This window comes from Delphinus delphis, chromosome 15 (assembly GCF_949987515.2).
Source record: "Delphinus delphis chromosome 15, mDelDel1.2, whole genome shotgun sequence".
NCBI lineage: Eukaryota > Metazoa > Chordata > Mammalia > Artiodactyla > Delphinidae > Delphinus > Delphinus delphis.
Genome location: NC_082697.1, coordinates 49,637,841 through 49,659,268, shown reverse-complemented (window position 1 = coordinate 49,659,268; position 21,428 = coordinate 49,637,841). Strand labels below are relative to the sequence as shown.

Genomic DNA, 21,428 nt, shown 5'->3' with positions numbered 1-21,428 from the left:
GCACACACAACCATCGGGGGTACAGGGTACAGAAGCGTAGACAATACTTCCCAGTGGTGTCCAGACGCCCTGCCACCGATGAGACACTTGTTATCTGGAAATGGATGTGGCCTCTCCTCCATGCAGCCCTGGCTTGATGGAGCTCCCTCCACCCAGGGACACCCAGCACTTGCCCTCTGCCTGCACTAGGGGCTGTCCTCTGGACAGAGCAGCCCCTCATCCTCCATCAGCCGGGATCTGGAGCTGGTCCAAGTGTCCCAGTGGTGGTGTCACCTGTCCCTTAACATCCAGCCCAGGAAGGGACATTGACTGCCTGGTCAGGTCACACACCCTGCTTATTCTCCCACATCCCCTGCTTATTCTCCCACATCCTCATCGCCCCACGGCAGGGGGACCCCTCTGCCAACTTGTCTGGCATTTCAGTCCCCTCCCTTCCACCCCCAAGATGACACCCAGGAGGCACAAGACATGCCGTGAAGGAGCAGGAAACCAGGGAGCCGGGACCAGATCCTCTAGGCGGTTTCCAAATCCAGCCCCCCAGGGGGTCTCAGGGAGGAGCCGGCTGATCCTCCCCCGCGATGCACTCCTAAGTCACAGGCTCAATTTTTCTGGTGGGAGAGCTAGATCTGTGGGTGGCACTTTTTTTCCTGGTGACGTCTAAATAACCATGACAGCAGCAGCAAAGGATGGCAGAGCCTGGCTCTCGGAAGAGTTTCTTCTGGGTCTTCCAGGCTCCCTCTACCCTCACCCCTCTCTTCCCCTCTTCTCTCTTTTTTTCTACCCTCCTCACCTCACCTGTCTCCTCTTTCCTCTCCTCTCAGTCTCTCTCCTCCCCCCTCCCCATCCCTGCCTTCTGCTTCTCACAATGCAGGGAGCACAGCCACTGCTGGCCTCTGTCGCCTGAGCCAGGAAGTAGAGTCCAGGGGCCAGGATGCCCACCCGCCAAAGTCCCCTCTGTATCCAAATATTTACACTGTGTCTGCACACAAAAATTAATACATCGATTTTGTCAGCCGATTCCCACTGCCCGCTTGGCCTCTGGAGAGTCAGGCCGGTACTGGCCCGTCCTGCCCGCCACAACGGCAGCACCCACAATGCTGCCCAGAGGCCGGCTGGTAGCGCATACAAAGCACCCGTCCGGCCATTATCATTCCGGAGCCGAAATCCACCCCGGCGTGCATCTCATCGGTCATTCAGCAGCCCTTAATGACTTGTCAGTTCCTTGCCCTGCCATTTTCTGTCTAATTAATTCTTTTATTGTGCACCGGATAAAGCAAGACAAAGGCCTCCCCGGCAATAATGATTCATTAAAATGCAGCGCCTTCGCTGGCGCTCTTGGCCCTGCACCAGCCCGGCTGCTCTGCTCAGCCGCCTGCACTCCCGCCAGGCCTCCAGCACCTTAACCCTTTGCGGGGTCCTGCGGGTGGCACCCTGGCCCAGGGAGCCAGCGAGCAGGGCCGACCTGACCCGGTTAGGGACCTCTTGGAAAGGCCCAGCAGCAGCCTCAGCAGACCGAGCCCTGCATTCTGGCCCCAGCCCCCTGGGGACGGCAGGGGTTATGGAGAGCTTGGGGGGGCGGGGGCGAGGTATCCGCTGCACACAGGACCTTGCTGGGGACAGCCCAGCCTGGGCAGGGGAAGCAGGAAGGCTGTGCAGGCCTCCACCACCAGCCATTCTGGGGCTGAGCTGAGGAAGTCACTGTGAGGCTGGGGGAGATGAGGGGAGGGAAGACCCCAGGGGTCCGGGGACAAGTCTGCCAGCAGGATGGGGCAGGAAGGTTCCTGTCCCATGTGTCCAAGTGCTGGCCTCAGGCTCACCAAGTAAATCCTCAAGGCACCTCGGTGAGACCATCATCACCCCATGGTCATGGGGGGAAACTGAGGCACAGAGGGGTTGACAGGAAAGTGGCAGAGCTTCTATCCACCGGCCCAGACTGCCTTACTGCAGGGAAGCTTGGAGGACACCTCGGTGCAGCAGGAGGGGTCCCAGAGGCAGAGGCTGGGACGGGGGCATCCCAGGCCCCTGGCCTTTGAGTGCACATTCTCTGCCCATTTCACTTTTACTTAATTTTCTTACCAGCAAATCCACCTTATTCTGCAGATGAGCAAGAAGCAGCATCATGTGATTGAAGGTGGTAATAATAGAACCAAGAGTTCTCTCAGGTATCTGTGCAAACGCTCCATCGCGGGCAGGTCCTAATCTCACTGAGTCCCCCCAGTATGTCAGGGGGTCTTTTCCATCTTTCCTCCCTCCCAGAGGGAGGCCAGGTATCCCAAAGCCAGCCTGAAGAAGCAGAAGACAGGACACCTCTCACAGCCTGGTTGCCCAGGCACGCAGCCAGGGGTGGGCAGTGCTGGGCTCTCAGGGCCAGTCCTCGGCCCCACTCTCTGCTCCAGGACGTTCCTCACATGAAGGGGGGGCTGGAGCCCCATGTGCATCTCCCTCTTTTGCTCCTTCCCTCCCTGACTTCCCCTTTGTAGCCTCCTGCAGCCCCATCCTTGGAGATATCTGTGGAGCTGCTCCCTCCTGGAGGAGAAGTGCCCGGGCCAGGGGGCCCGAGTTTGGGGGCCGAGTGCGGCTACAAGTCTCCTTCCTCGAGAATGATTACTTACCCCCAGTGCCTGGCAGAACAGCCCATCTCCCTTGTCTTGGGGTCTACACTGGCTCTGGGGTGAGACTGGGGGATTTGGCATCACGGGCTTTGTGGCCTCCAGACTAGGTCCTGGTCAGCACAGGTTTTCCATGAAGCCTGTTGGAATGTGTCCAAGGAGGCCGTCCACACAGGGTGTGAGGGCTTGCCTAGTGTCTGGTGGCCATCGAGTCACCACCTGGAAACACATCCTCCCAGCCCCACCTGATGCCATGGACCGCAGCCGCTGCAAACCTGATCAGCCAGAGATGGCATCCACAGAGACCCTAGAGCCCTCTGTCCTGGGCTGGACTGGAGACCCCAGCTACACACTGGGGAGGAAAGAGTTGGTTCCACACCAGGCCAGGACTCTAAGTCTGTGATGCCCATCCTGAGTGCTGTCCCCCTAAATGTGGGCCAAAGTTGCAGCAGGCTGGGTGGGTCCTGAATCTGACCCTTGGGATCGGCCGGGTGAGCAGGACTTTGGGCCTCTCCCAGGCAGCTGCTCAGAGGACACGGGCATTCCCTGAAGCTGACAGCCACACTGGCCATGAACTCCCATCCAAACAGAAAATCCACTTCTGAAAGCCGATATCATCCCAGGAAGAGTGATTGTGAACCAGAAGGGGCCTTTCCAACACATCAGAGCAGGGCTGGATCATAAATGCCATTTCCCCTTTCTCCCTGAACAGGGCACTCTGTTCATCTGAGATCAGAGAGGCAATGCTCTCTGTTCTGCATGAGGAAATGAAAAATGAGGAACTTTTCCTGCCAGCCTGGCCCTGGGATGGGCCAATGGAACAGTCTAAATGAGAACAGGACTCCGGACCAGCTTGAGCAGACACTCTCTTAGACTTGGGGCGAGGCGGGGCGAGGCCGACCTTGGGAGTAACCTCGTCAGCTGGGCTTTCCTCAAAAATCCTTCACCAGCCTGAGGACCAGGGTAGCCCAGGGAGCCCTCTCAGCAGCCCTGACCCCCGGGGGGCCGCCCCAGCTGGCTTCTCAGAGTGTCACTGAGGGACCCAGCATTTGGGGAGACAGAGACCCCACCACTTCTAGGGTCCTTGGCTGTGGGCTCGGCCTGCGATGTCTGCCTGAGAATGCTCCCAGCGGGGAAGCCACCAGCCCAGGCCCCAAAGACGGGAGGGGGCCCTGGAGGGGCAGGGACAAGGTGCAGGGCACTGGGTCTCCATGCCCTCGGCCAGGCAGGGTGTGGTTGCGCCAGGACCACATGGCTGTCCTTCCTCTCCCTGGAGCGTCACGAGCTCAGATGTAGGAAACCCATGGGAACCCTGCCCAGAACCCAGGGCCATGGGCTGTCACACAGGGTGGGTCAGCGGGAAAAGACCGGGACCTGGGGAGTTAATACGCAGGAGCCCCTCCAACTCCAAACAAAACTGGCAGAGCCTCCAGCCCTCGGGAACCTGGCAAGGCCTGAGCGATCCCAGAACAGCAAAGGGGAGGCCTTGCTCCCTCTGTCAGCAAGCTGGACGCTGGGGGCTTTCCTTGGTTTGGGGTGTCAATGCGAGGGCTTAGAGGGCCATATGGACCTGGACAGCCCTTCGCTGGATGCAGGGCAGGCTGGGTTGGCTCCTCGCAGGCGGCCGGCTGTGAAGGCAGCGGGCCTCCGTGAGCCTGGATGTCTACATCCCCCCACCTCAGACCCGCCTCACCCGGGAAGCTTGGCAAACACTGGTCTCAAGAACCCTCATAAATCCGGGCAGCTCTTCCCAAACGCTGCTCTTGGCAGGCCCTGGATGTGGCTCCCCAGCGCGGGGTGAGGGATGCGCCCTGGATTGCAGCCACGCGAGCGGCTGGGCAGGCGAGGGGACGGGTGCGTGGCCCTATACCCAGGCCATCCATTAAAATTGCATAGGTTAACTGCCTTGCGTATCTGGGTTCTCTTGAGAAGCATAATCTTCCTCTCACCCCCAGATGCATCTGCACAGCTCAGAGGTGGGTACCTCCAGGCCCATGTGCTGGGGAGGCCCAGCCGGGGAGCGAGGCTGCCCCTCGCTTGCTGTTGCTCCCACAACCGTTTCTTCCTAGAAACCCTTTCTGCCAACCAGACAGTCCTGTCCGGGGCCTGCAGGGCAGCTTTTATCCAGCTCCCAGCCTGGCTCTGAGCCAGTGCCCGAAAAATGTCGTCAGCCACCCAGAAACCAGCTCTGGGATTCGCCTGGGAGGAAACCACGGCCCAAATCTGGCCCATCTGGACCCATTTTGCCTACTGAGAAGGTCCCCCCCCCAACACACACCAGGAGGAAGATGCATCCCCCGCTTCCTGGAGGCTTCTGAGATCTATTCTTTTCAAATTCAGATGCAGCACCCAAGAGGGAGGGTGGTCTGGCCAGCCGGCCCCTCCCCCCGGGGAGCCTGGGGTTAACCCTCACAGAGCCCACTCCTGCCTTGGCCAAACTCCTTCAAAACAGGACCCCCATGGTCTCGGAGACCCACAGCCCCCACGCTTATGGAAAGCAACACACAAAATGCAGCCCACGTAGATAAAAAGCATTTTTTAATTTTATCAAATTGATCTGTACAAAAGTTAGCGTTGCTTGGTCAGAAAGTAGCGAAACACAGCAGGTAAGTGACAGCGAAAGTCCAAACTTGACACCGAAAAATATATTGCATAAAAATGAGTTTGCTGTAGTTCCCTGCCCCCACCCCCAGGAAGAGATATGCAAAACAAAAAATTTTTTTCTAGAAAATGGTAGGAAAAAGTAGAAAAAGTAAAAAGAAGCAACATCTCAGATGTACTTAAATTTACAAAGTTTTAAAGGCACAATTTTCCATGAAGTAGGCGGTTATCATCGCTCAGCACACAGCAGAAGCAGGACAGGGAAATCAGGTATTATTCTTCTAAAACTAAGAATCTAAAAGCGCTTAGTGGAGAAGGTTTTAGTTTCACAGCTTGTAGGTGGCGCCTGGTTCCTAAGAGCCGAGATTAATGCATTTCTGGAGCCACCACGTCCCAGGAAATTCCCGCCTCCACCACTTGGCACGGTTGTGAGCAGGAATGAAATTCAGCGACACCCTGCCTTCTAAACCTTGACTTAATGCCAGGTGCCAGGGGCACCTCAACCTGATCAGAGACACCACAAGACAAATCCCTTCTCCTGCCTCGGGGTTCCGGCCACCTCTGGGGGCCCTGGAGCTGGGGCTCTGCCTGATGCCTCCCAAACAGCCAGGCTCGCAAATGCCTGGAGCAAGGGCCCCACCCCATCTGCCCCCACCCCCAGCCCTCACCCTCAGCTCTGCGGCTTCCGTTTTGTCTTAAATTCTGCTCTCTGCACAGATTACTTCATTAATTAAAGATAAAATAATACAGAACATAAATACATTTTAACAGCTTTCAAAACAAATCAAACACATTGAAGCTTCAAAAATAAAAATTAAAAAAATAAAATAAAAAGAGAGAAGTGTTAATCACAGCCAAACCTTGCTCGGAAGAACCCTAACTACAAGGAACACCTCAGGTCTAATGAGCTGGTCCCAAGAGGTGCTCCCGCGGACACATCCCCGCCAGGCTGTGGGTGACGGGTGATGACCAGCCTCAGGAACGTCATCCATTGGTCTCGGGGAGTTCTCAGCGCCAAGGGTGGCCAGGACCTTGGAACACGGGCGGCCTGGAGACCCCACACCTCTTCCCTCCTTTTGTCCTTTGTGCTGTGGCTGCTGCTTTGCAGACACTGAGGTGCAAAACCCAGACGCTGGCGTCTGCTCGGAAGAGGGACCCAGTGACTGTCCGTCAGAGTCGCAGTCCCCGCAAAAAGAGAGCGAGAAGGGAAGGAGGGCTTTGTCCATGGACAGGAGTTTGGAAGTCTGGAAGCAGAGGGGACTCGTTTACAAAGCCTGGCTTCCCGCGGACCTCAGCAGGCACTTGACGGAGCCGCAGCTCCTCCCCACGTCACACACCTTCTGGAAGCCCTCGGAGGTCTATCTATCTTTGCCGAGATCAAGGTTGTCCTCGGCCGCAGCCCGTCCACGCGGCCGCACCCTCAGGGTCTGGTCAGGGTGGTGTACACGGGCTGCTCCCAGTTACTGGGGGGGCTGTGGGCGGGCGGCACGGAGAGGCCACCGAGCAGGGGCGAGGCGTAGGGTCGGCGGGGCGAGTGAAAGTAGGGGTACTGGTAGAGGCCGGACGGGTAGCCGGGGTATGGGCCATAGTAGTTGGGGGCCTGCAGGTCGGTGTAGTCGCACTGTGAGCTGGTGAAGGAGCTGGCGGCCGCGGCGGAGGCGGCCGTGGTGACACTGGCCTGAGCGCTATAGGAGCCGTAGTCGGTGTGCCCCGGAGAGCCGTGCGACTGGTCGCTGTAGTGGCCGGGGCTCAGCTGCTCCGTCTTGATGTGCGGCCTCGGGGGCCCTGCCTCAGTGGGCGACGCAGAGGCCGATGGGGCTCCCTTGTGGGCCCACACAGGGGACGCCCCGATGCCAGCCGCCCCGGAGTGCGAGTAGGAGGTGCCTCCGTAGGAGCTGGCGGCCGCGGGCTGGCCTGGCTCTGTGGGCAAGGCCGAGTGGCCGTTGAGGGGCAGGTACTGGTCGAACTCGTGGACGTCAAAGGTGTCCATGTTTCCGATGACCTCACTGCTCAGCTCAGAGATGTCCACGTTGCTGAAGTCGATGTTCTGGCGCCCGCTGTCCACCAGGCGGCGGCCTTCCAGCTTCAGCTCCTGCTTGCCCCCGTGGTGCAGGTCAGTCTTGGGGGTGGTGGGGGGGGTGGGCGGCCCATGGGTCTGCCCTGGGGACAGAGCACATTTCAGGGATGAATGCCCCTTCTGTAGGGGGCGGCCAGGCTGGTGACGTGCACACAGGAGGAAAACCAGCCCCGCTAACTGCCGCAGGTAGGAATCAACGGCTTTTTGTTCCTGTACATTTCCCAGAAATTCCAGCAAAGCCAGACCTAGACCTCACTCCTCGCCGAGGAAATTCCGTTAAGCACTGTTCTAGGGAAAGGTCTGGGGCCAGGGAGGCCCCATCGTGAAGAGCAAGCTGGGGGCGGGGGGGAGGAGAGGAAGTGCCCAGCCCCTCGCCCACGGCAACAACACAGTCCACACAAAACCTGTCTCCCCAGGCCCGTGGCTGTAGCCAGCATGACTAAGACTGCTCAGCTGGCCAGAATTCCACCCGGGTCAGTCTGATCCTGAAACTGGGCTGCTAACCACCAGGCCGGTGGCATGGGTGAATCCTAGGTCAGAACCAGCAAAAAGGCCAGCGGAGCAGAAACACTTTCGGGAAGGACAGAAAACACCCAGGTCACAGTGCGCTAGACCAGGGCAAGATATCAGGCCCTCAGTCTCAGAGGGGGCTAAGCAGGCCCCCGTGGGCATCGGAAACAGCTGCCTTTTGGGGCTATGGGGCCTTTTCCCAGGTACCCGGGGAAGGTTTGGTTCTCTTGAGGGTGCCTGCCCTGGGAGTGAGCCCCTGCTCCCACCCCCAGGAGCCCACCTGTGTGGTCACCGTGGTGGTGTGCGTCACCGAGGCCGGCGTCAGTCTTGTAGACAGCACCGCCCGGGTGGTGGCCCAGCTCGGCGCCTGAGTCTGAGTCGCTCTGGCCAGTCTTCACACTCTTCCTCCGGCGTGGCTGGTACTTGTAATCTGGGTGGTCCTTCTTGTGCTGGACCCGCAGCCTCTCTGCCTCCTCCACGAAGGGGCGCTTCTCACTCTCACTCAGCAAGCTGCAGGGCAAAGGGCAGGAACAAGATGACGAGGGGGCCGACACCACCCCAGGTGTTGGCCCGCGCATCAGGTGAGGCGCTGGGTAGTACCAGGGAAGCCCGAGTGCATGCCCGCAACCTGGTGGGCACCAGGCAGGTGCTCCCCTTCTCTGAGGACAGAAGGGATCAAGCCGGGGGTGAGGGCATTAGGTGAGGTCAGAGGAACAAGCCAGAATAAGACCCAAACCTTCCGGCTTCCATCTTCCTCCTCTGACTTCCCCCCTCTCTGAACCTGTCCCCTCCCTTTGGGACTTTCTATGGCAGGTGGGTGAAGAGGCCAGGACCCAGCTGAGAACACACTGTGGACAAAGGGAGGCTTCTGGGAACCAAGCCGGGACTTTGTGGGCAGCTGGGCTTCCCAGACTTCCAGAAACACTGGCAAAACCCAGTGGTCCTCGCTAAGGCTCAGAACACACACCGGCCCCCCATACCCTTCCAGAAGCTCATGTCTGCCTGCAGGACAGGGTCTAGGGATACAGAGGCACGGGGCTGCCATGGGTCCACAGCACCCTGACTGGACAGAGGCCGGAGCACAGAAGACATAAACACAAGCTTTGAGCTCCCACTCATGAGGTGAGGAGCAGGAAACGAGACCAGCACCCTGGATCCAGAGCTTTAAACCCCAGTAGAGAGCGTTTGGTGGGGATGGGCTGTCCCAAGCAGCAACCTTGTCACTGCTGCCCACTGCTTGCCGTCCTACTTTCTGCAAAACGGCCAGCCTCATCACACCAAAGTGCACACCAGTGCTGAATACCCCCTCCATCCCCTTCCTTCCCTGGTGAGGGTGCAGAGGTGGCAGAGCATTGGGAGAAGCTGCGGGGAAGGTGCCGAAGGTGCTGGTGGGGCAAACACACACCATTCCATCTGCCTTCTGGACTGCCTCCACAGGGTGGTCGGGGAGTCCTTTCCAAGGAGGGGGCACCTCCAGAGAGTTGTGTTCTGCTTCCAGAAAGAGGCCACTTTCCTCTGGGAGGGACAAGCTTCCAGGCTCTGCGGCCACTCACAGCTGGGGTCCCCAACTCGGCCTGCCATCCACTGCCTAGAGAAGGCTGTTTCTGGGCTCAGGGAATGTGCTAGGGGCTGCACACTGCTCCTGCTGCCCTCTGCGTGCCCAGGCCGTCCTGTACCCCGCGTCCCATCCGTCTGGCCAGATCGGGTTTTTCCACTACGACTCGCCCTGGGAACAGCCACTGGGAGCAGGGCCGAGGCCGGGCGCTGCGCCACCGCCCAGCTCCACGCACCCCAGAACCCGCTCCCCGCCCCGGCCTCGGGACAGTGCACTCACCGCCACAGCTTGCCCAGCGTCTTGCTGAGTTCCGCGTTGTGCAGGTGCGGGTACTGATCCGCCAGCTTGCGGCGCGCTGCTTGCGCCCACACCATGAAGGCGTTCATGGGCCGCTTCACGTGCGGCTTGGCCTTGAGCGCACCGCCGCCGCCGCCTCGCACCGGCATGGGCACCAGGCTCCAGTCGTAGCCCTTGAGCACCTGCGACACGGCGTCGCGGATGCAGGCGGGGAAGCGCTCGTCCGCCGCCTCGGCCGCGTCGCCCCGGCCGCCGCCCCCCGCGCCCGCCGCACGGCCCAGACCCTCGGAACCGGCAGGCGACGGCGGCGCGTCCGAGTCTGAGTCCTCCACGTGCGACATGGAGCTAGCAGTGCCAGATGGGCTGCAGGGCGGCTGGGCGCGGGTCTCGCTCATGTCCAGCATCGGGGCCGCGCGCGGAGAAGCGCGCACCAGGGAGGTGCACCGAGTCCGATGCCCGGCTGCGCTGCAGCCTCTCTGGGACCCGAGGTCGTCGCGCGGTGGCCCGACCCGCGTCCCGCAGCCTCCCAACCCCGGTCCTCTTGCCGCCGCCGCCGCCGTCGCCGCCGCCGGAGCTCAGTCCCCGCTGGGCTACCCGCAACAAGTTTCTTTAAGCAGCGGCCACAAGGCTCCGCCCCCCGCCCGGCTCCCCATTGGCCGGCGCGCACCCCACTGCCACTGGGGGCGGAGCTTGGCCGCCCCCGCCCCCTCCCCCCACCTTAAAGAAAGCGCCGCAGTTCCCCCTGCGCCCCCGCCCACCCCGCCTGGCGCCGCACCACGTGGGGCCGGCGCGCCCGGCAGCCGAGGACCGGATCCCGGGCTGTGCAGCACGCCGAGGGCCCCCCTTCCAGGAGGGGCGGGAAGGAAAAAGGGGGCAGAGACGGGTAGAGGTGGGCGCTCCGGGGTGCCCTTTGCCTGCTGGGGTTCTCCGCTGCGCTCCCTCTGCTGGCTCATAGCTGCTCCTGTGCGTCCGGGCCCCGGTCCCATTACCCAGCCTCGGCCTCCCGCTGCGTAAGGAGGCGGGTCCTCAAGAGCCTCCCCCACAGCTTGCGTTGAGCCCCGATGTCTTGCCCACAGCCCAGAGGCGCCGGGGTCAACTGCTGCAAGCCTGCGGCCCAGGGCGGGGGGTCAGCTCCCCGCCCGCAGGGCCGGCGCGACGTGCAGGAGCCTCCCGCGCGCCAGTCTGCACGCCGCGCACGTCCAGGTAACGGCGCGCCCAGGGACCACGGCTCGGAGTTGGGCGATCCCAGGACCCCGATCCCGTCCGGGCGCGGAAAGTGCGGCAGGGGCGCTGCCGCAGAAGCCGCGGCCGCCGAAGGGGGCGGGAGCGCTGGGCGGGGCCTGGGCTGACCCTAGCTGAGTCCCTAGGGCGGCCCGGCGGATGGCGTGGCCGGACGCGGGGGCCCAGGGCCTTCCGGGCGTGACCCGGGGGTTGGGGGCACCGAGGCCGTCCGCCGGGGCGGTCCTGGGTGGTCTGGCGGAGGCGGAGGCCGCTCCGGGCGCTTGGAGTGGAGGAGGTGGGCGCGCCAGCCAAGGAGAGAAGGGGGCGGGGTGTGCCGCCCTGTTGGGGGCGGCGGGGTCGGAGAGGGGACATTTACCCGGAGGCAAGCGCCGGGCCGCGGCTCAGAGTCCCCGCCCGAGGCCGCCCCCGCCAGTTGGCCGTGGGCCCGGCGGTCCCGGAGGGCGGCTCGGATTCTTTCGCCAAACCCGCCGAGAGGCGACGGCCCGGCCGCCCAGAGCTTCGCCAGACTACCCCCCCCCCCACCCAAGACAGCCAACACAGAACACGCGCGTCTCCGACCTTGCGACCCGGGTGACCCTAGTCAAGGGCGCCCAGTTCCCCAACCATGCACCTCCTTCCGAGTCATGGATTCCCGGGCGAGTGGCCACGGCAGCCTAAGGAGTAGAAGGGGCGGGTCTGTTAGCAGAAAACACCAAAGCTGAAGAGTCTCCCCTATGTGCTTTTACCAACCCAGGAGCTCCCTCCAAGGCTCTGACCTCGCAGGGAGAGCCTCCTGCCCTCACCCCGCCCCCACACGTAAGACAGGGCTCCAGCCAGTTTCCAACTGAGTGCGCCATTGCCTGGGCTGTGAACTCCTTAGTTAGGCCTTGGAGACAGTTTCTGCCAGACGTCTAGTGGGCTCTGGGAGATGCCGGGGATGCCCGGGACCCCCGCAGCCTTGCATCTGGAACAGCTGGCACAGGGCCTAAGAGGCAGGGGCCAGCGCCCAGGCTGCCCTGTTCCCCACCACCTTCAGGTGATGGAAGGGCTACCCCACTGGCCCAGGTCAGGGAACCCGACCTCCAATCTTCCAGGAAAGCACCATGAGGAGCCTCGCTGTAAGGCGAAACAGTGTGCTGGGAGGACGCCCTGATACCAGAGGGAGAGCTGGCCTGTCCCTTTGCCTCCCCTCCTGTCATCTGCCTGCCTTTGCAAGGTCACCTGCCAGGAACATCCTTCCCGCTGGTCTGCGGTGGCTTCCCTTCAGAGGTCCTGCCCTCCTCTTGGAGTCCCACCCTGCAGTCGGAGGACACCAGGGAGGCCCAAGTGAGGGCTTCCCCAGGGGCATCCACCAGACGCAGAATTGAAGTGGGGGGAAGGAGATAAGGATGACAGACCCGGCCCAAACTGTCCTGCCTCCAACCCTGTCCTGGGGATCAGATCCCACCCCTCCCTGCACTGGGCATGCCGTTGGGCACCAGGTCTGCGTTTCCATGAAGAGCTTTGCTTTGCCAGGGAAAATGGAGCACGGTCTGCATTGGGTACGCTGGGCAGGGCAACCTCTCCCCGCTCCCCACTGACCCATGGTGGGGCACCACACAGCTATGTCCCCTAGGACACAATCAGTTGACCACTGGGACCCTTGGAGGAAAAGAGGCTGAGCTAGGAGAGTCCAGTGCCAGATCCAGGTCACAGTGTGTGGCATGTGCAGTCCTAGGCCCCACCCTCAGCTCCACCGGGCTGCAGTGACCACCTCAGGGACTGATGGGGTCCACCTGTCCTGGTGGGCAGCTTCTGTCTTATATGTGCAGGCCACCATTCCCAGGGGATGGGCAGGCAGATCCCTGCCAGGGCTTGTCTCAGGCTGGCTGCTGACACAGAGGGTGGCACCCAGAAGTGCCCCAAAGCTCCCTCGTGGTCTTGAAGGCTGTAAAATTTGCCATGTGCTATCTGGCCCCACCCATTAGTGCTGACCTCGATTCATATCCTCATCTGCTAGGCAGCCCCTGAGTGGACACCAGGACGTAGCCTTCAGAGGAGGTGGTGGCCACAGTTAATTCCTGTGTTTACCAGTATTGATGAAGTGCCTGCTGTGTGCTGGGCTTTTCTGGGCAACACAGCACAGAACCACACTACACCGTCCTAGCCTAGAAGATGTGGCGTTTGAGGAGGGGGCCAACAGTGAACACACCAAGGGGCTGAGACATTCACCATGGGCGGCAGGGGGGTGGTGGTGGTGGGGTGATCCAGGAAGGCGGCTTTGAGGAGGTGACAAGTTGGGGCCTGACACTTCTGACCAATCGAAGAGAGAGGAAAGAGCATGGTGGGATGGGGAGCATGTGCGAAGGTTCTGTGGCAGCAAAGAGCACAGGTTATCTGAGAACAGAGCCAGGCTGAGGGGCAGCTCTCAGTCCACCCCCAGCTCCCCTCTTCTCTGAGCTCTTCCTTTCTGTCCCCACCCACCCCAGTCCACATGCCTCTACCTTCATCTGTGGGCTCTGCGGTTTCAGGGAGACGATCTGATTGGCCAAGTTTGGACCAGGTACCTGCCCCGGGACTATCAGCCTGGGGTGTGGGAAAGCTGACGTAAGCAGGTTTCTAGACCCACACCCCTGGCAGAGGCTCCAAGGGGACCTGCAAAGAAGGAGGTGTGGGCTGCCAGGCACCCCCCGTGCCTATGAGACCTGGCCAGTGGAGGGCTGGAGAGCTCCAGGGAAACCTCTTCCAGGTGCAGAGACACCCCCCAGCCCATCCACTCGTTGGCTTCTAGGCCGGCTTGGGAAGTCCATGTGAAGGGGCTGCTGAGGGCCAGATCACCACGGAGAAGGACACCTGCCCATCCTCTGCCCGTCCCCTGCCTGGCTCTTCTCTCAGACAGTCAGGGCGGCCATGTGTGTAGTTGGTAGAGTCTTTAAGAGAAAGACCTTGGGGGCAGGTCATGTGGGCCCATGAACCCCAGGCCGATGTGTCCCCTGTGTGTCCGCAGCCCTGGCCTGGGCCTCTTGGCAAGCCAGCCTGAGGCAGTTGGCATTACATCCTGGGAACCCCGGCTCAACCTTGGGGATTAATTGGTACTTTTAATTACTGGCCGGTCTGCAGAACCAAACTTCCAGGCCAAAGATGAAGGGACAGCTCTGAGCAGAGGCCCCATAAAGGCAGCCTCGTCCTGGCCCACCAGGTCTCCAGAGAGAGAAGAGAGGGGGCTCCCAAGGGTGCCAGGGGTCCAGCATCCCCCAGTAACAGACTCTCGGGGCTCTGGGCCAAGCCTTTTGCTGAAACTCCCCTCCCCGACATAATTGCCAGCTGGTGTGGAAGTTCTGGTTTGGGTGGAAGCCTGCCCCTTGGTTGGGCTAATATCCCCTCGGGAGCTGGCCGTAGCTGTTCCTTGTCCTGTGCAGAGGACACTGGAAGATCACGCCCGGATTCCTCCCCTCTCTGCCCGCAGGGCCAGGGTGTTGGGGGCCAGCCCGTGGCAGGCGCTGGTCCCATGTAGCTTGCTCCTGAGCCCTGTTACTGCTTCCAGCAGACACCTCCTCAGGATGCCTCCCCACCTCCAGGTAGGGAGAACCTGCTCCAGGCTGTCCCTCTGCACCTTTTCATCAGCTCTAAGGCCTCCTGATAAGTAAACCCATACGGCCTGGGGGTGACTGCTGACTGCTGGTGGGACCCCCTGCTGTGGCTGTTCCTCTCTGGGGAGGGGGCAGTGCTTAACCCAAGGACCCCAAAGTACATTGTCTGCCCAGTGAGATGTGTGTGCACGGATGTGTCGGAACAGCTGTGGTCTCTGCTCTGGCCTCCACTCACCCCCTCCTGGTAGTGGTCCCCAAGCCTCCGGCTGTGCCCATCCATCTTTCTCTGGCCAGTGGGCCTGGAGCTGACTCCACCAGCAGCCATTAGGTCTCTTTGACTGCGGGAAGAGGGTGATTCTGCAGCCAAAAACGTCTCCAGGCAGGGTCCCGGGGGTAGAGGGAGCACAAAGAGGTCCAGGCCAGGCACCAGCAGCGTCTTCCACAGAGGAACTGAGTGCTGAGGCGTTAGCGTTTTGGCATCGGTGTGTGCCTTCCTCTGGACGTCTCCCCCGTCAGCCAGTAAATTCCATTCCTTGTCCCTGCAGAAGGGCTCTGCGTGCTACCAGACTCCTGGATCCCTGGACCCCAGCCCCATGCTGGGCCCTCACTCCCCTGGGCCCTGGACTCCACCCTCATGTTGGGCCCTCAGTCTCCTGAACTCCCAGACCCCACTCTCATTCTGGGCCTTTGTCCCCTGGACCCCAGCGATGGGGCCAGGAGAGACTTCCTCAGCCCCCCTGCAGGAGGGGACCCAGGACATTGAAGCAGACGCTCACTTCAGAAAATCAGCTTTCTGAGCCCGAACAGGCTGCCAAGAGCTATGCTTGTCCTTCCAATCTTGGCTTTCAGATTTAATGAGGCCTCTTGTCCAAGTTGAACCCCTCAGAGTGTGACTGGGATGGGCCAACATGGCTGAAAGTAGACACGTCACAGAGAAAATCCCTTTCTGAGTAAGGGGCTCCGGCCAGCAGGGACCTGGCCGCCTCTGCCACAATGGAAGGTTCCAGAGACCCACTAGTGTCAAAGGCAAGTTAAAACACACCCTGTCAAAAGATTACCACCCAGGGCTCCCAGGTATTTGTTTTTCTGAACACAGAGTAGGAGGGTTTAATTAAGATGCTCTCAGGCGGGCACATTGGGGTTCTTCTGCAGTGAGGTGGGAGCCGGCCTGCAGGAGCTCAGACATGGGTGTGGCAAAGCTTTGCCTCTGGGGTTGTTGGGCTGGGGCAGAGGTGCAGGAAACTCCTGGTCTTCTCTTCGTGGGTCCCTTGGTCCCTCTGGGCCTGGCACGAGGAGCTGGAGGGGCAGCCGCTGGCAAGAGAAAACCCAGCCTCCTCGGCTGCAAACCCCAACGTCTCCTTCCTCTTGGGACATGGCGTGTGTAGAACAGGACTGTCAGCCACCTGCTCCCGAGCCCCAGGACCTGAGGACTTCAAGATATGGGCCAACTTTGCCACTCAAACTGGTGATTCCCACCCAGTCACCTGGTGTTGGTTTGAGAAGGAATGGGCTCCTTGGCCAGGTGCAAGCAGGAGCCTGGCAGGTCATCAGAGGAGGTAGCTGGCACCCCGGGGGCGGGTATATTGGAGCCTCCTGAGGGCTGGTGGCCTGCTGCTCCCTCTCCATTCCCTTGGACAGGAGGGGCCCTGAGCTGGCTGTGTGGAGGTGGGTGCTGGAGTGGCCGGGATGAGCCAGCTCCGAAAGCTCTTGATCACGTGACCCCTGTGCGTTATCTGGAAGTACAGTAATGAATTAACCCGAGCGGTTAGAAGCAATTTCTGGCAGCTTTCAACATTTCCTGTGACCACGATGAGATGGAGAGCCCCCAGTGGCCGCTGTGCAGGTCCATTAGACTAGATCGGGATGGGGGAAGTAAGCGTTCTGTATTCTATAGCTCATTCTGAAAACACTTTTGGGGCTTCCAGGCCAGACCTGTGTTGGTGCTGGGACAGTGGGTGACGTTCACAGGGGCTCTGCCCTGTAGAAGCTTATGCCGGCAAAGCGTTCTAATAAAGTGTGGAAGGAGGTTTCCCAGCTGGTCTGTGAACTGGGGCTACACAGTGGTCCCTGCCCCTGCCTCCTGCCTCCTGCCCTTGGGGTGTGGAAAGGGGCAGGAGGGAGTTGTGGTGCTCCCCCGAGAAGGTGCTGGAGTTCTAGAAAGGAGGGCGTCTCCAGGTCATGGGTTCTGATGCCGTTCTCTGTGGCCTCTAGCTTTGGGCAAGTTACGGGGTTACTCTGGGCAGCAGAGTACCTGTCTGTCCCGGAGGCCCCACCAGACCTGCACAAGTTGATGTCCGTAGGATTCTGGGTGTGCTGTAGACAACACCTGATGTGTCCTTCATTTTCTCAGTGACCTCACCATCATGCGAAGCTGGCAGAGTTCCGAGCACATCTCCCACTGTCAGGCCCACTGGGCGTCCTATTGGAGAAACTGTAACAGCAATGCTGCCCTCTCTTTCCAGAAATGAATCGTCTGCTTTAATCACGGGGTGAGTCTTAAGAAGGTAAGATCTGGTGATGCATGGCACTGGGCACAAGCTCCCCCAGCCCAGCCCTCAGCACCCCCCAGGTTTGGGCCAAATCACGGTCTTGGATGCCAGTGCCTTCAGGAGCCAGGCAGGGAGGGGAATGTGGAAGCTGTTGAGGGCGAGGCTATAAGGAGTGGTGCGGCCTGTGGGTGGCCGGAGAGAGGCCCTAATGGCCAGCCAGGGCTCTGCTGCTACCCAGACCTCAGCTGACTGCAGAGGCATACCTGAGCCAGGCTGGATGGGAAGCACTGCCCAGCGACACAACAACTTGTGGCTTTGAGGCTGTTTGTTACGTGGCATTATCGTGGTGATTGGTAAATGATACAGTTCTGTGGGCCGAATTCACCTGCAGGCCTCCTGATTGTGACCTCAGCAGTTTTCAAGACTTCTTCCAGTTCAGAATATGATTCCGTGAGAAAAACATAACTGTACACTCTTTCCCCTATAGGGCTCTACAACCAGAGAATGTCACTGCACTGGGATTATTTGCTTTCCACTCTGCCTGGCAGTCATGGCTCACCAGCTTGCAGGTCCACACAGGGTCACATCTCCTTCTGGGGATCAGGGGTAGGAGTGCTCGTGGCCCGGAACCGAGGTGTGGGGACAGGAGACGGGCAAGCCAAGCAGAACAGCCGTCCATGAGTCATGGTTCCAGAACAACCAGCAAATGGCCAGCACCTGCTCACCCACCCCCTCCCGCACCTGCCAGCCTCACCAGGGGGTTTTGGCCGCTGGACAGGCAGGGTGGGGCCGGCCCAAACTGACCACCCCTCCAGAAGAAAGTGACAGATGTTAGCACCAGCAGGTCCTGCCCTCCCCATCAACAGATGTCAAGACATGAAAAATTGGGGTAAATGAAGAGTGCACGATTAGATTTGGGCCCAAGCTGGGTTCTTGTGGGTGCCAGAGACAGCTGCAAAGGCACGTCAGGGACAATCACCCTGATGCGGTGGGGACTGCCAGGCCCGTGTGCCCAGGGACAGCTGGACGAGGTGCTGACATGGGGCTCCTTCCTCTGAAGCCGTCCCGCAGCTGCTGGGAGTGCCGCCAGCTGTGAGCTTGTGCGCCTCGGCTCCAGGGCCGTGCTGGGGGAGCTGCAGGCGGACCCACCTAGGGGTTCCTGGGACACTAGCCCATCTTGAGCTGAGAGCTCCTCTCAGGGGAGCTCCCTTTCTCCCCTCCCCTCCCCTTCTTGGCCCTTTCTGGCTCTGTCCAGGTGGGGCTCAGCTCCAGGTCTCTTGAAACCAGCCCGGAGGGTAGTCAGGCCTCCTCTCATCACCTCTGGCCTCTCCTGTATCTTGGCTTGTTTTCATATAGTTTTTTCCTTGAAAATGTAGGTTCAGGAGCCTCCCCCAGGCTCCTGGCGTTGGTGAACAGCTGCTTCATAGAGACCCCAGCATGCAGGCGCTGAGTGGTGGGGCAAGAGGAAAACATCTCAGTGCCCCGACCCAGCACCAGGCCCCGGCCCTCCGGCTTGGGGTTTGCAGAAGAGGTGTGTTTTAGAGTGGGGCATCTTCGCGGGGCACAAGATGTACCCATGTCTGAATATTATTTTAAAACTGTTAGTTGCTCTCTAGCATAGATGAAGATGTAAGTTTAAATGAAGATGTAAGTATAAATGACATGACTTATTCCAACAGGTAAAAGCAATGCCTTTTTAGGTGATTCTGAAACAAGGACCAGAGCAGATTTTTTTTTTTAATTTTGGTGAAATTCACATAGCATAAAATTAAGTTTTTTTAGGTGTACAATTCAGTAGCATTTAGTACATTCACCATGTTGTGCAAGCATCACCTCTATTTAGTTCTACAATATCTTCATCACCCTACAAGGAAACCCTGTCCCTGTTAGCAGTCACTCCTCATCCCCCTCCCCCAGCCCCTGGGAACCACTGATCTAATTTCTGTCTCTGTGGATTTGCTTATTCTGGATGTTTCATATAAATGGAATTGTACAATATGTGGCTTTGTGTGTCTGTCTGGCTTCACTCACTGAATATGTTTTCAAGGTTCATCTATGTTGTAGAATGTATCAATATGACTCTTTTTTATGTCTGAACAATACACCAGTGCACGTTTGATTAAATTCAGGCTGAAACGGCCACGAACTGAGCCACTGGCCAGCCTTTCCATGGCCAAGCCCTGCTCGATGGGGTTCATTCCCGTGAAGGTTCTAGACCCTCAGATGGACTGGACCTCTGCAGTCAGCTCAGAGGAGGACCCTGGAGGAGACATGAGAACATGAGCTCCCGGTGGACCCTCTGATGGCCTCGCCCACCCTGTGCAAACCCGGGGAGGGAGCCCAGAGCCCAGCGAGCTGGAGGCTGGACAAGGGGCCCCTTTCTGCTCTGCACAATGTCCCATTGTGCCCTTCTCAGGGGGGAACAATGCAGCCCCAGCCAGGGGAAGCTGAGGACAAAGGGCCCTTTGTGAAAACTGTCCCCACCTGAAAAGCAGCACCCGGGGTCACACCTGACAGCAGAGCCATCCTTCCTTGCCTCCATCCCCTGTGCAGCTCCCACATCCAGGCGGGGACCCAGGGAAGCTCGGGCAGGCTTGGGCTGGGGGCCCTGGACTCTCCCCACTCTTCCCAAGTGGCTGTGTGGGCTCATCCGAACGTGGCACCCGGACAACAGCGGGTATGGAGGGGAGGTGTGCGTTGTGGGTTCCTGTGGAAGGACCTGGAAGCAGGGCACGGCCAGGGCTCCCCAAGGCTTGAGCCCTCAGGATGAGGGCTCAAGGAGCTAGGGGCTCTCCAGGCTACAGAAGATGTTTGCACCCTCCGTTGAAAATCTCTTATAGGTCTTAGAGATGGGGTCCGAGGGAGGGTTTTTCATGGAAAAGAAAAGGGAGCTTTTAAAAAAAATCACACTATAATATACACGTAAATGCTATTACCCCAACAATGGGAGGGTGGGGTGGCAGCTGAGGGCTGGAGGGGGGGTTCCGGAAGTTCCTGGTCAAGCCTAATTTGGGAGAGCCTATGTCCAGAGGCAATCACTGCCCTCATGGGGCTTACACTACAGGTGAAGATATAATTAAATATGCCAGAAAAACTGATCATTTGACTACACAACTATTGATAATTTACATACCAAAGACTAGGAACAAGACGTAAAAACAAACAAAAAACCCAAAACATTTGCAATATACAGACAAGAAGATCTTTCTTGACAAAATTCACCACTCACTTGTCTGGGCTTGTTGTGTGTAGTGCATTTCACATTGTATGACTAGGTGGTTGTCTCTCCCCTACTAGACTGTGAATTCTTTCAGGATCAAAACTATTTCATATTTACCTTTGAATTCTCAGTGGCCAACACAAATGAAAATGGTATAGTTAAAATGAAAACTATACCTCATGGACTTTAATGTTTTTTTCTTTTAAACTATAAAGTGAGAATGTTGATCTACTTCCACTTTGAAATGGAAAGATATTTTAAGTAGATAAAATCCCAAGCAATATTAAAAAAAGAGGATCTTTAATATGTAAAGAGCTCTAACAAATGAATAAGAAAAAAACACACCTACCTCAATCATTTCCTTCCAAGCTCCCCACAGTTTACCCAGTAACAGTAACCCCTAAGGTCCACTCTCTCACACAGCTCTTCCTTCCTCTGAGGAATGCCTACCATTCCACCTGCTTAGAGACACCTCTCCTGTATCTTCAGAATGTAGAGTTGCTTGTGTCCTCAGTGGGGTTATGCTTGGGTCATTGGTCAGTAAGCTCTTCCTTACTCTGAATCCTCAGCCCACCACTCTCCCCTGCGGCTGGAGGTCCAGTCTTGAGGGCCAATAGGAGCGCTGACCGTCTAAGGGGACTTTGCTGTCCTGTGCAGAGATGTTGTGGGGTTGGTGGGGGGTAAAGGGAAAGAAAGCTGGAGCGTCTGAACTTTAGGGCCCAGCCACTGCGTGCACTGTCCCTCACTAGCTGTGTGATCATCACCCCAGCACCCTCCTCAGACAGCAGAGATGGGGAGTTGGGAGGGGACACCTGTGAGGTACCGGTCCACACCACCCGTTCAGGCAGTGGCAGCCTGGAGCCCTGGGGTGAAGCTGCTGCTCTGGCCTTTCCTCTGCAGGAATGCAAGTCTACACACTGCCAGGGCGTGCAGCAGGAGCGCAGTACCCTCCAGGGTCCTTGGCTGCCCACATCTCAGCTGCCCTGGACGCGGAGAAGGCCTGTGGTCTGATACGTGCTTTCCAATAATCTCTTTCACATTGCATTTCTGCTTCTGAAGTGCCATCCGTCCCTCTCCAGTGTGAGGGTCCAGGAGGGGAGGCGCCTAGGTAGGGGAGTGCACTGGGGGCCTCTGCAACTTTGGCTAATTCAATGAATGAATGAGCGAGTGAATGAACGAGTGAGTGGGTCAAGCCCGCTCCAGGTGGGGCGACGAGCCGTTCTCCACGAACCCACCCCGTTACTCTCACGGCTGCAGCGCCCCGAGCGACCTGCGGGGAG

General features: G+C 59.0%; 1 protein-coding gene and 1 long non-coding RNA gene across 2 annotated transcripts; one reads left to right on the top strand and one right to left on the bottom strand.

Annotated features, from left to right (window-relative positions):
* Positions 1-5,146: 5,146 nt before the first annotated feature.
* SOX8 (SRY-box transcription factor 8) lies at positions 5,147-10,212 on the bottom strand. The gene is made up of 3 exons (XM_060032978.1): positions 9,632-10,212; positions 8,078-8,307; positions 5,147-7,370 (listed from the first exon to the last, which is right to left on the bottom strand). The coding sequence occupies exons 1-3, from the start codon at positions 10,051-10,053 to the stop codon at positions 6,631-6,633; spliced, it is 1,392 nt and encodes a 463-aa protein (XP_059888961.1). The 5' UTR covers positions 10,054-10,212; the 3' UTR covers positions 5,147-6,630.
* A 240-nt stretch (positions 10,213-10,452) lies between these two features.
* On the top strand, positions 10,453-18,916 carry LOC132438712 (uncharacterized). The gene is made up of 3 exons (XR_009522216.1): positions 10,453-10,852; positions 16,790-16,943; positions 17,416-18,916. It is a non-coding gene; the product is annotated as an uncharacterized lncRNA (long non-coding RNA).
* Positions 18,917-21,428: the final 2,512 nt, after the last annotated feature.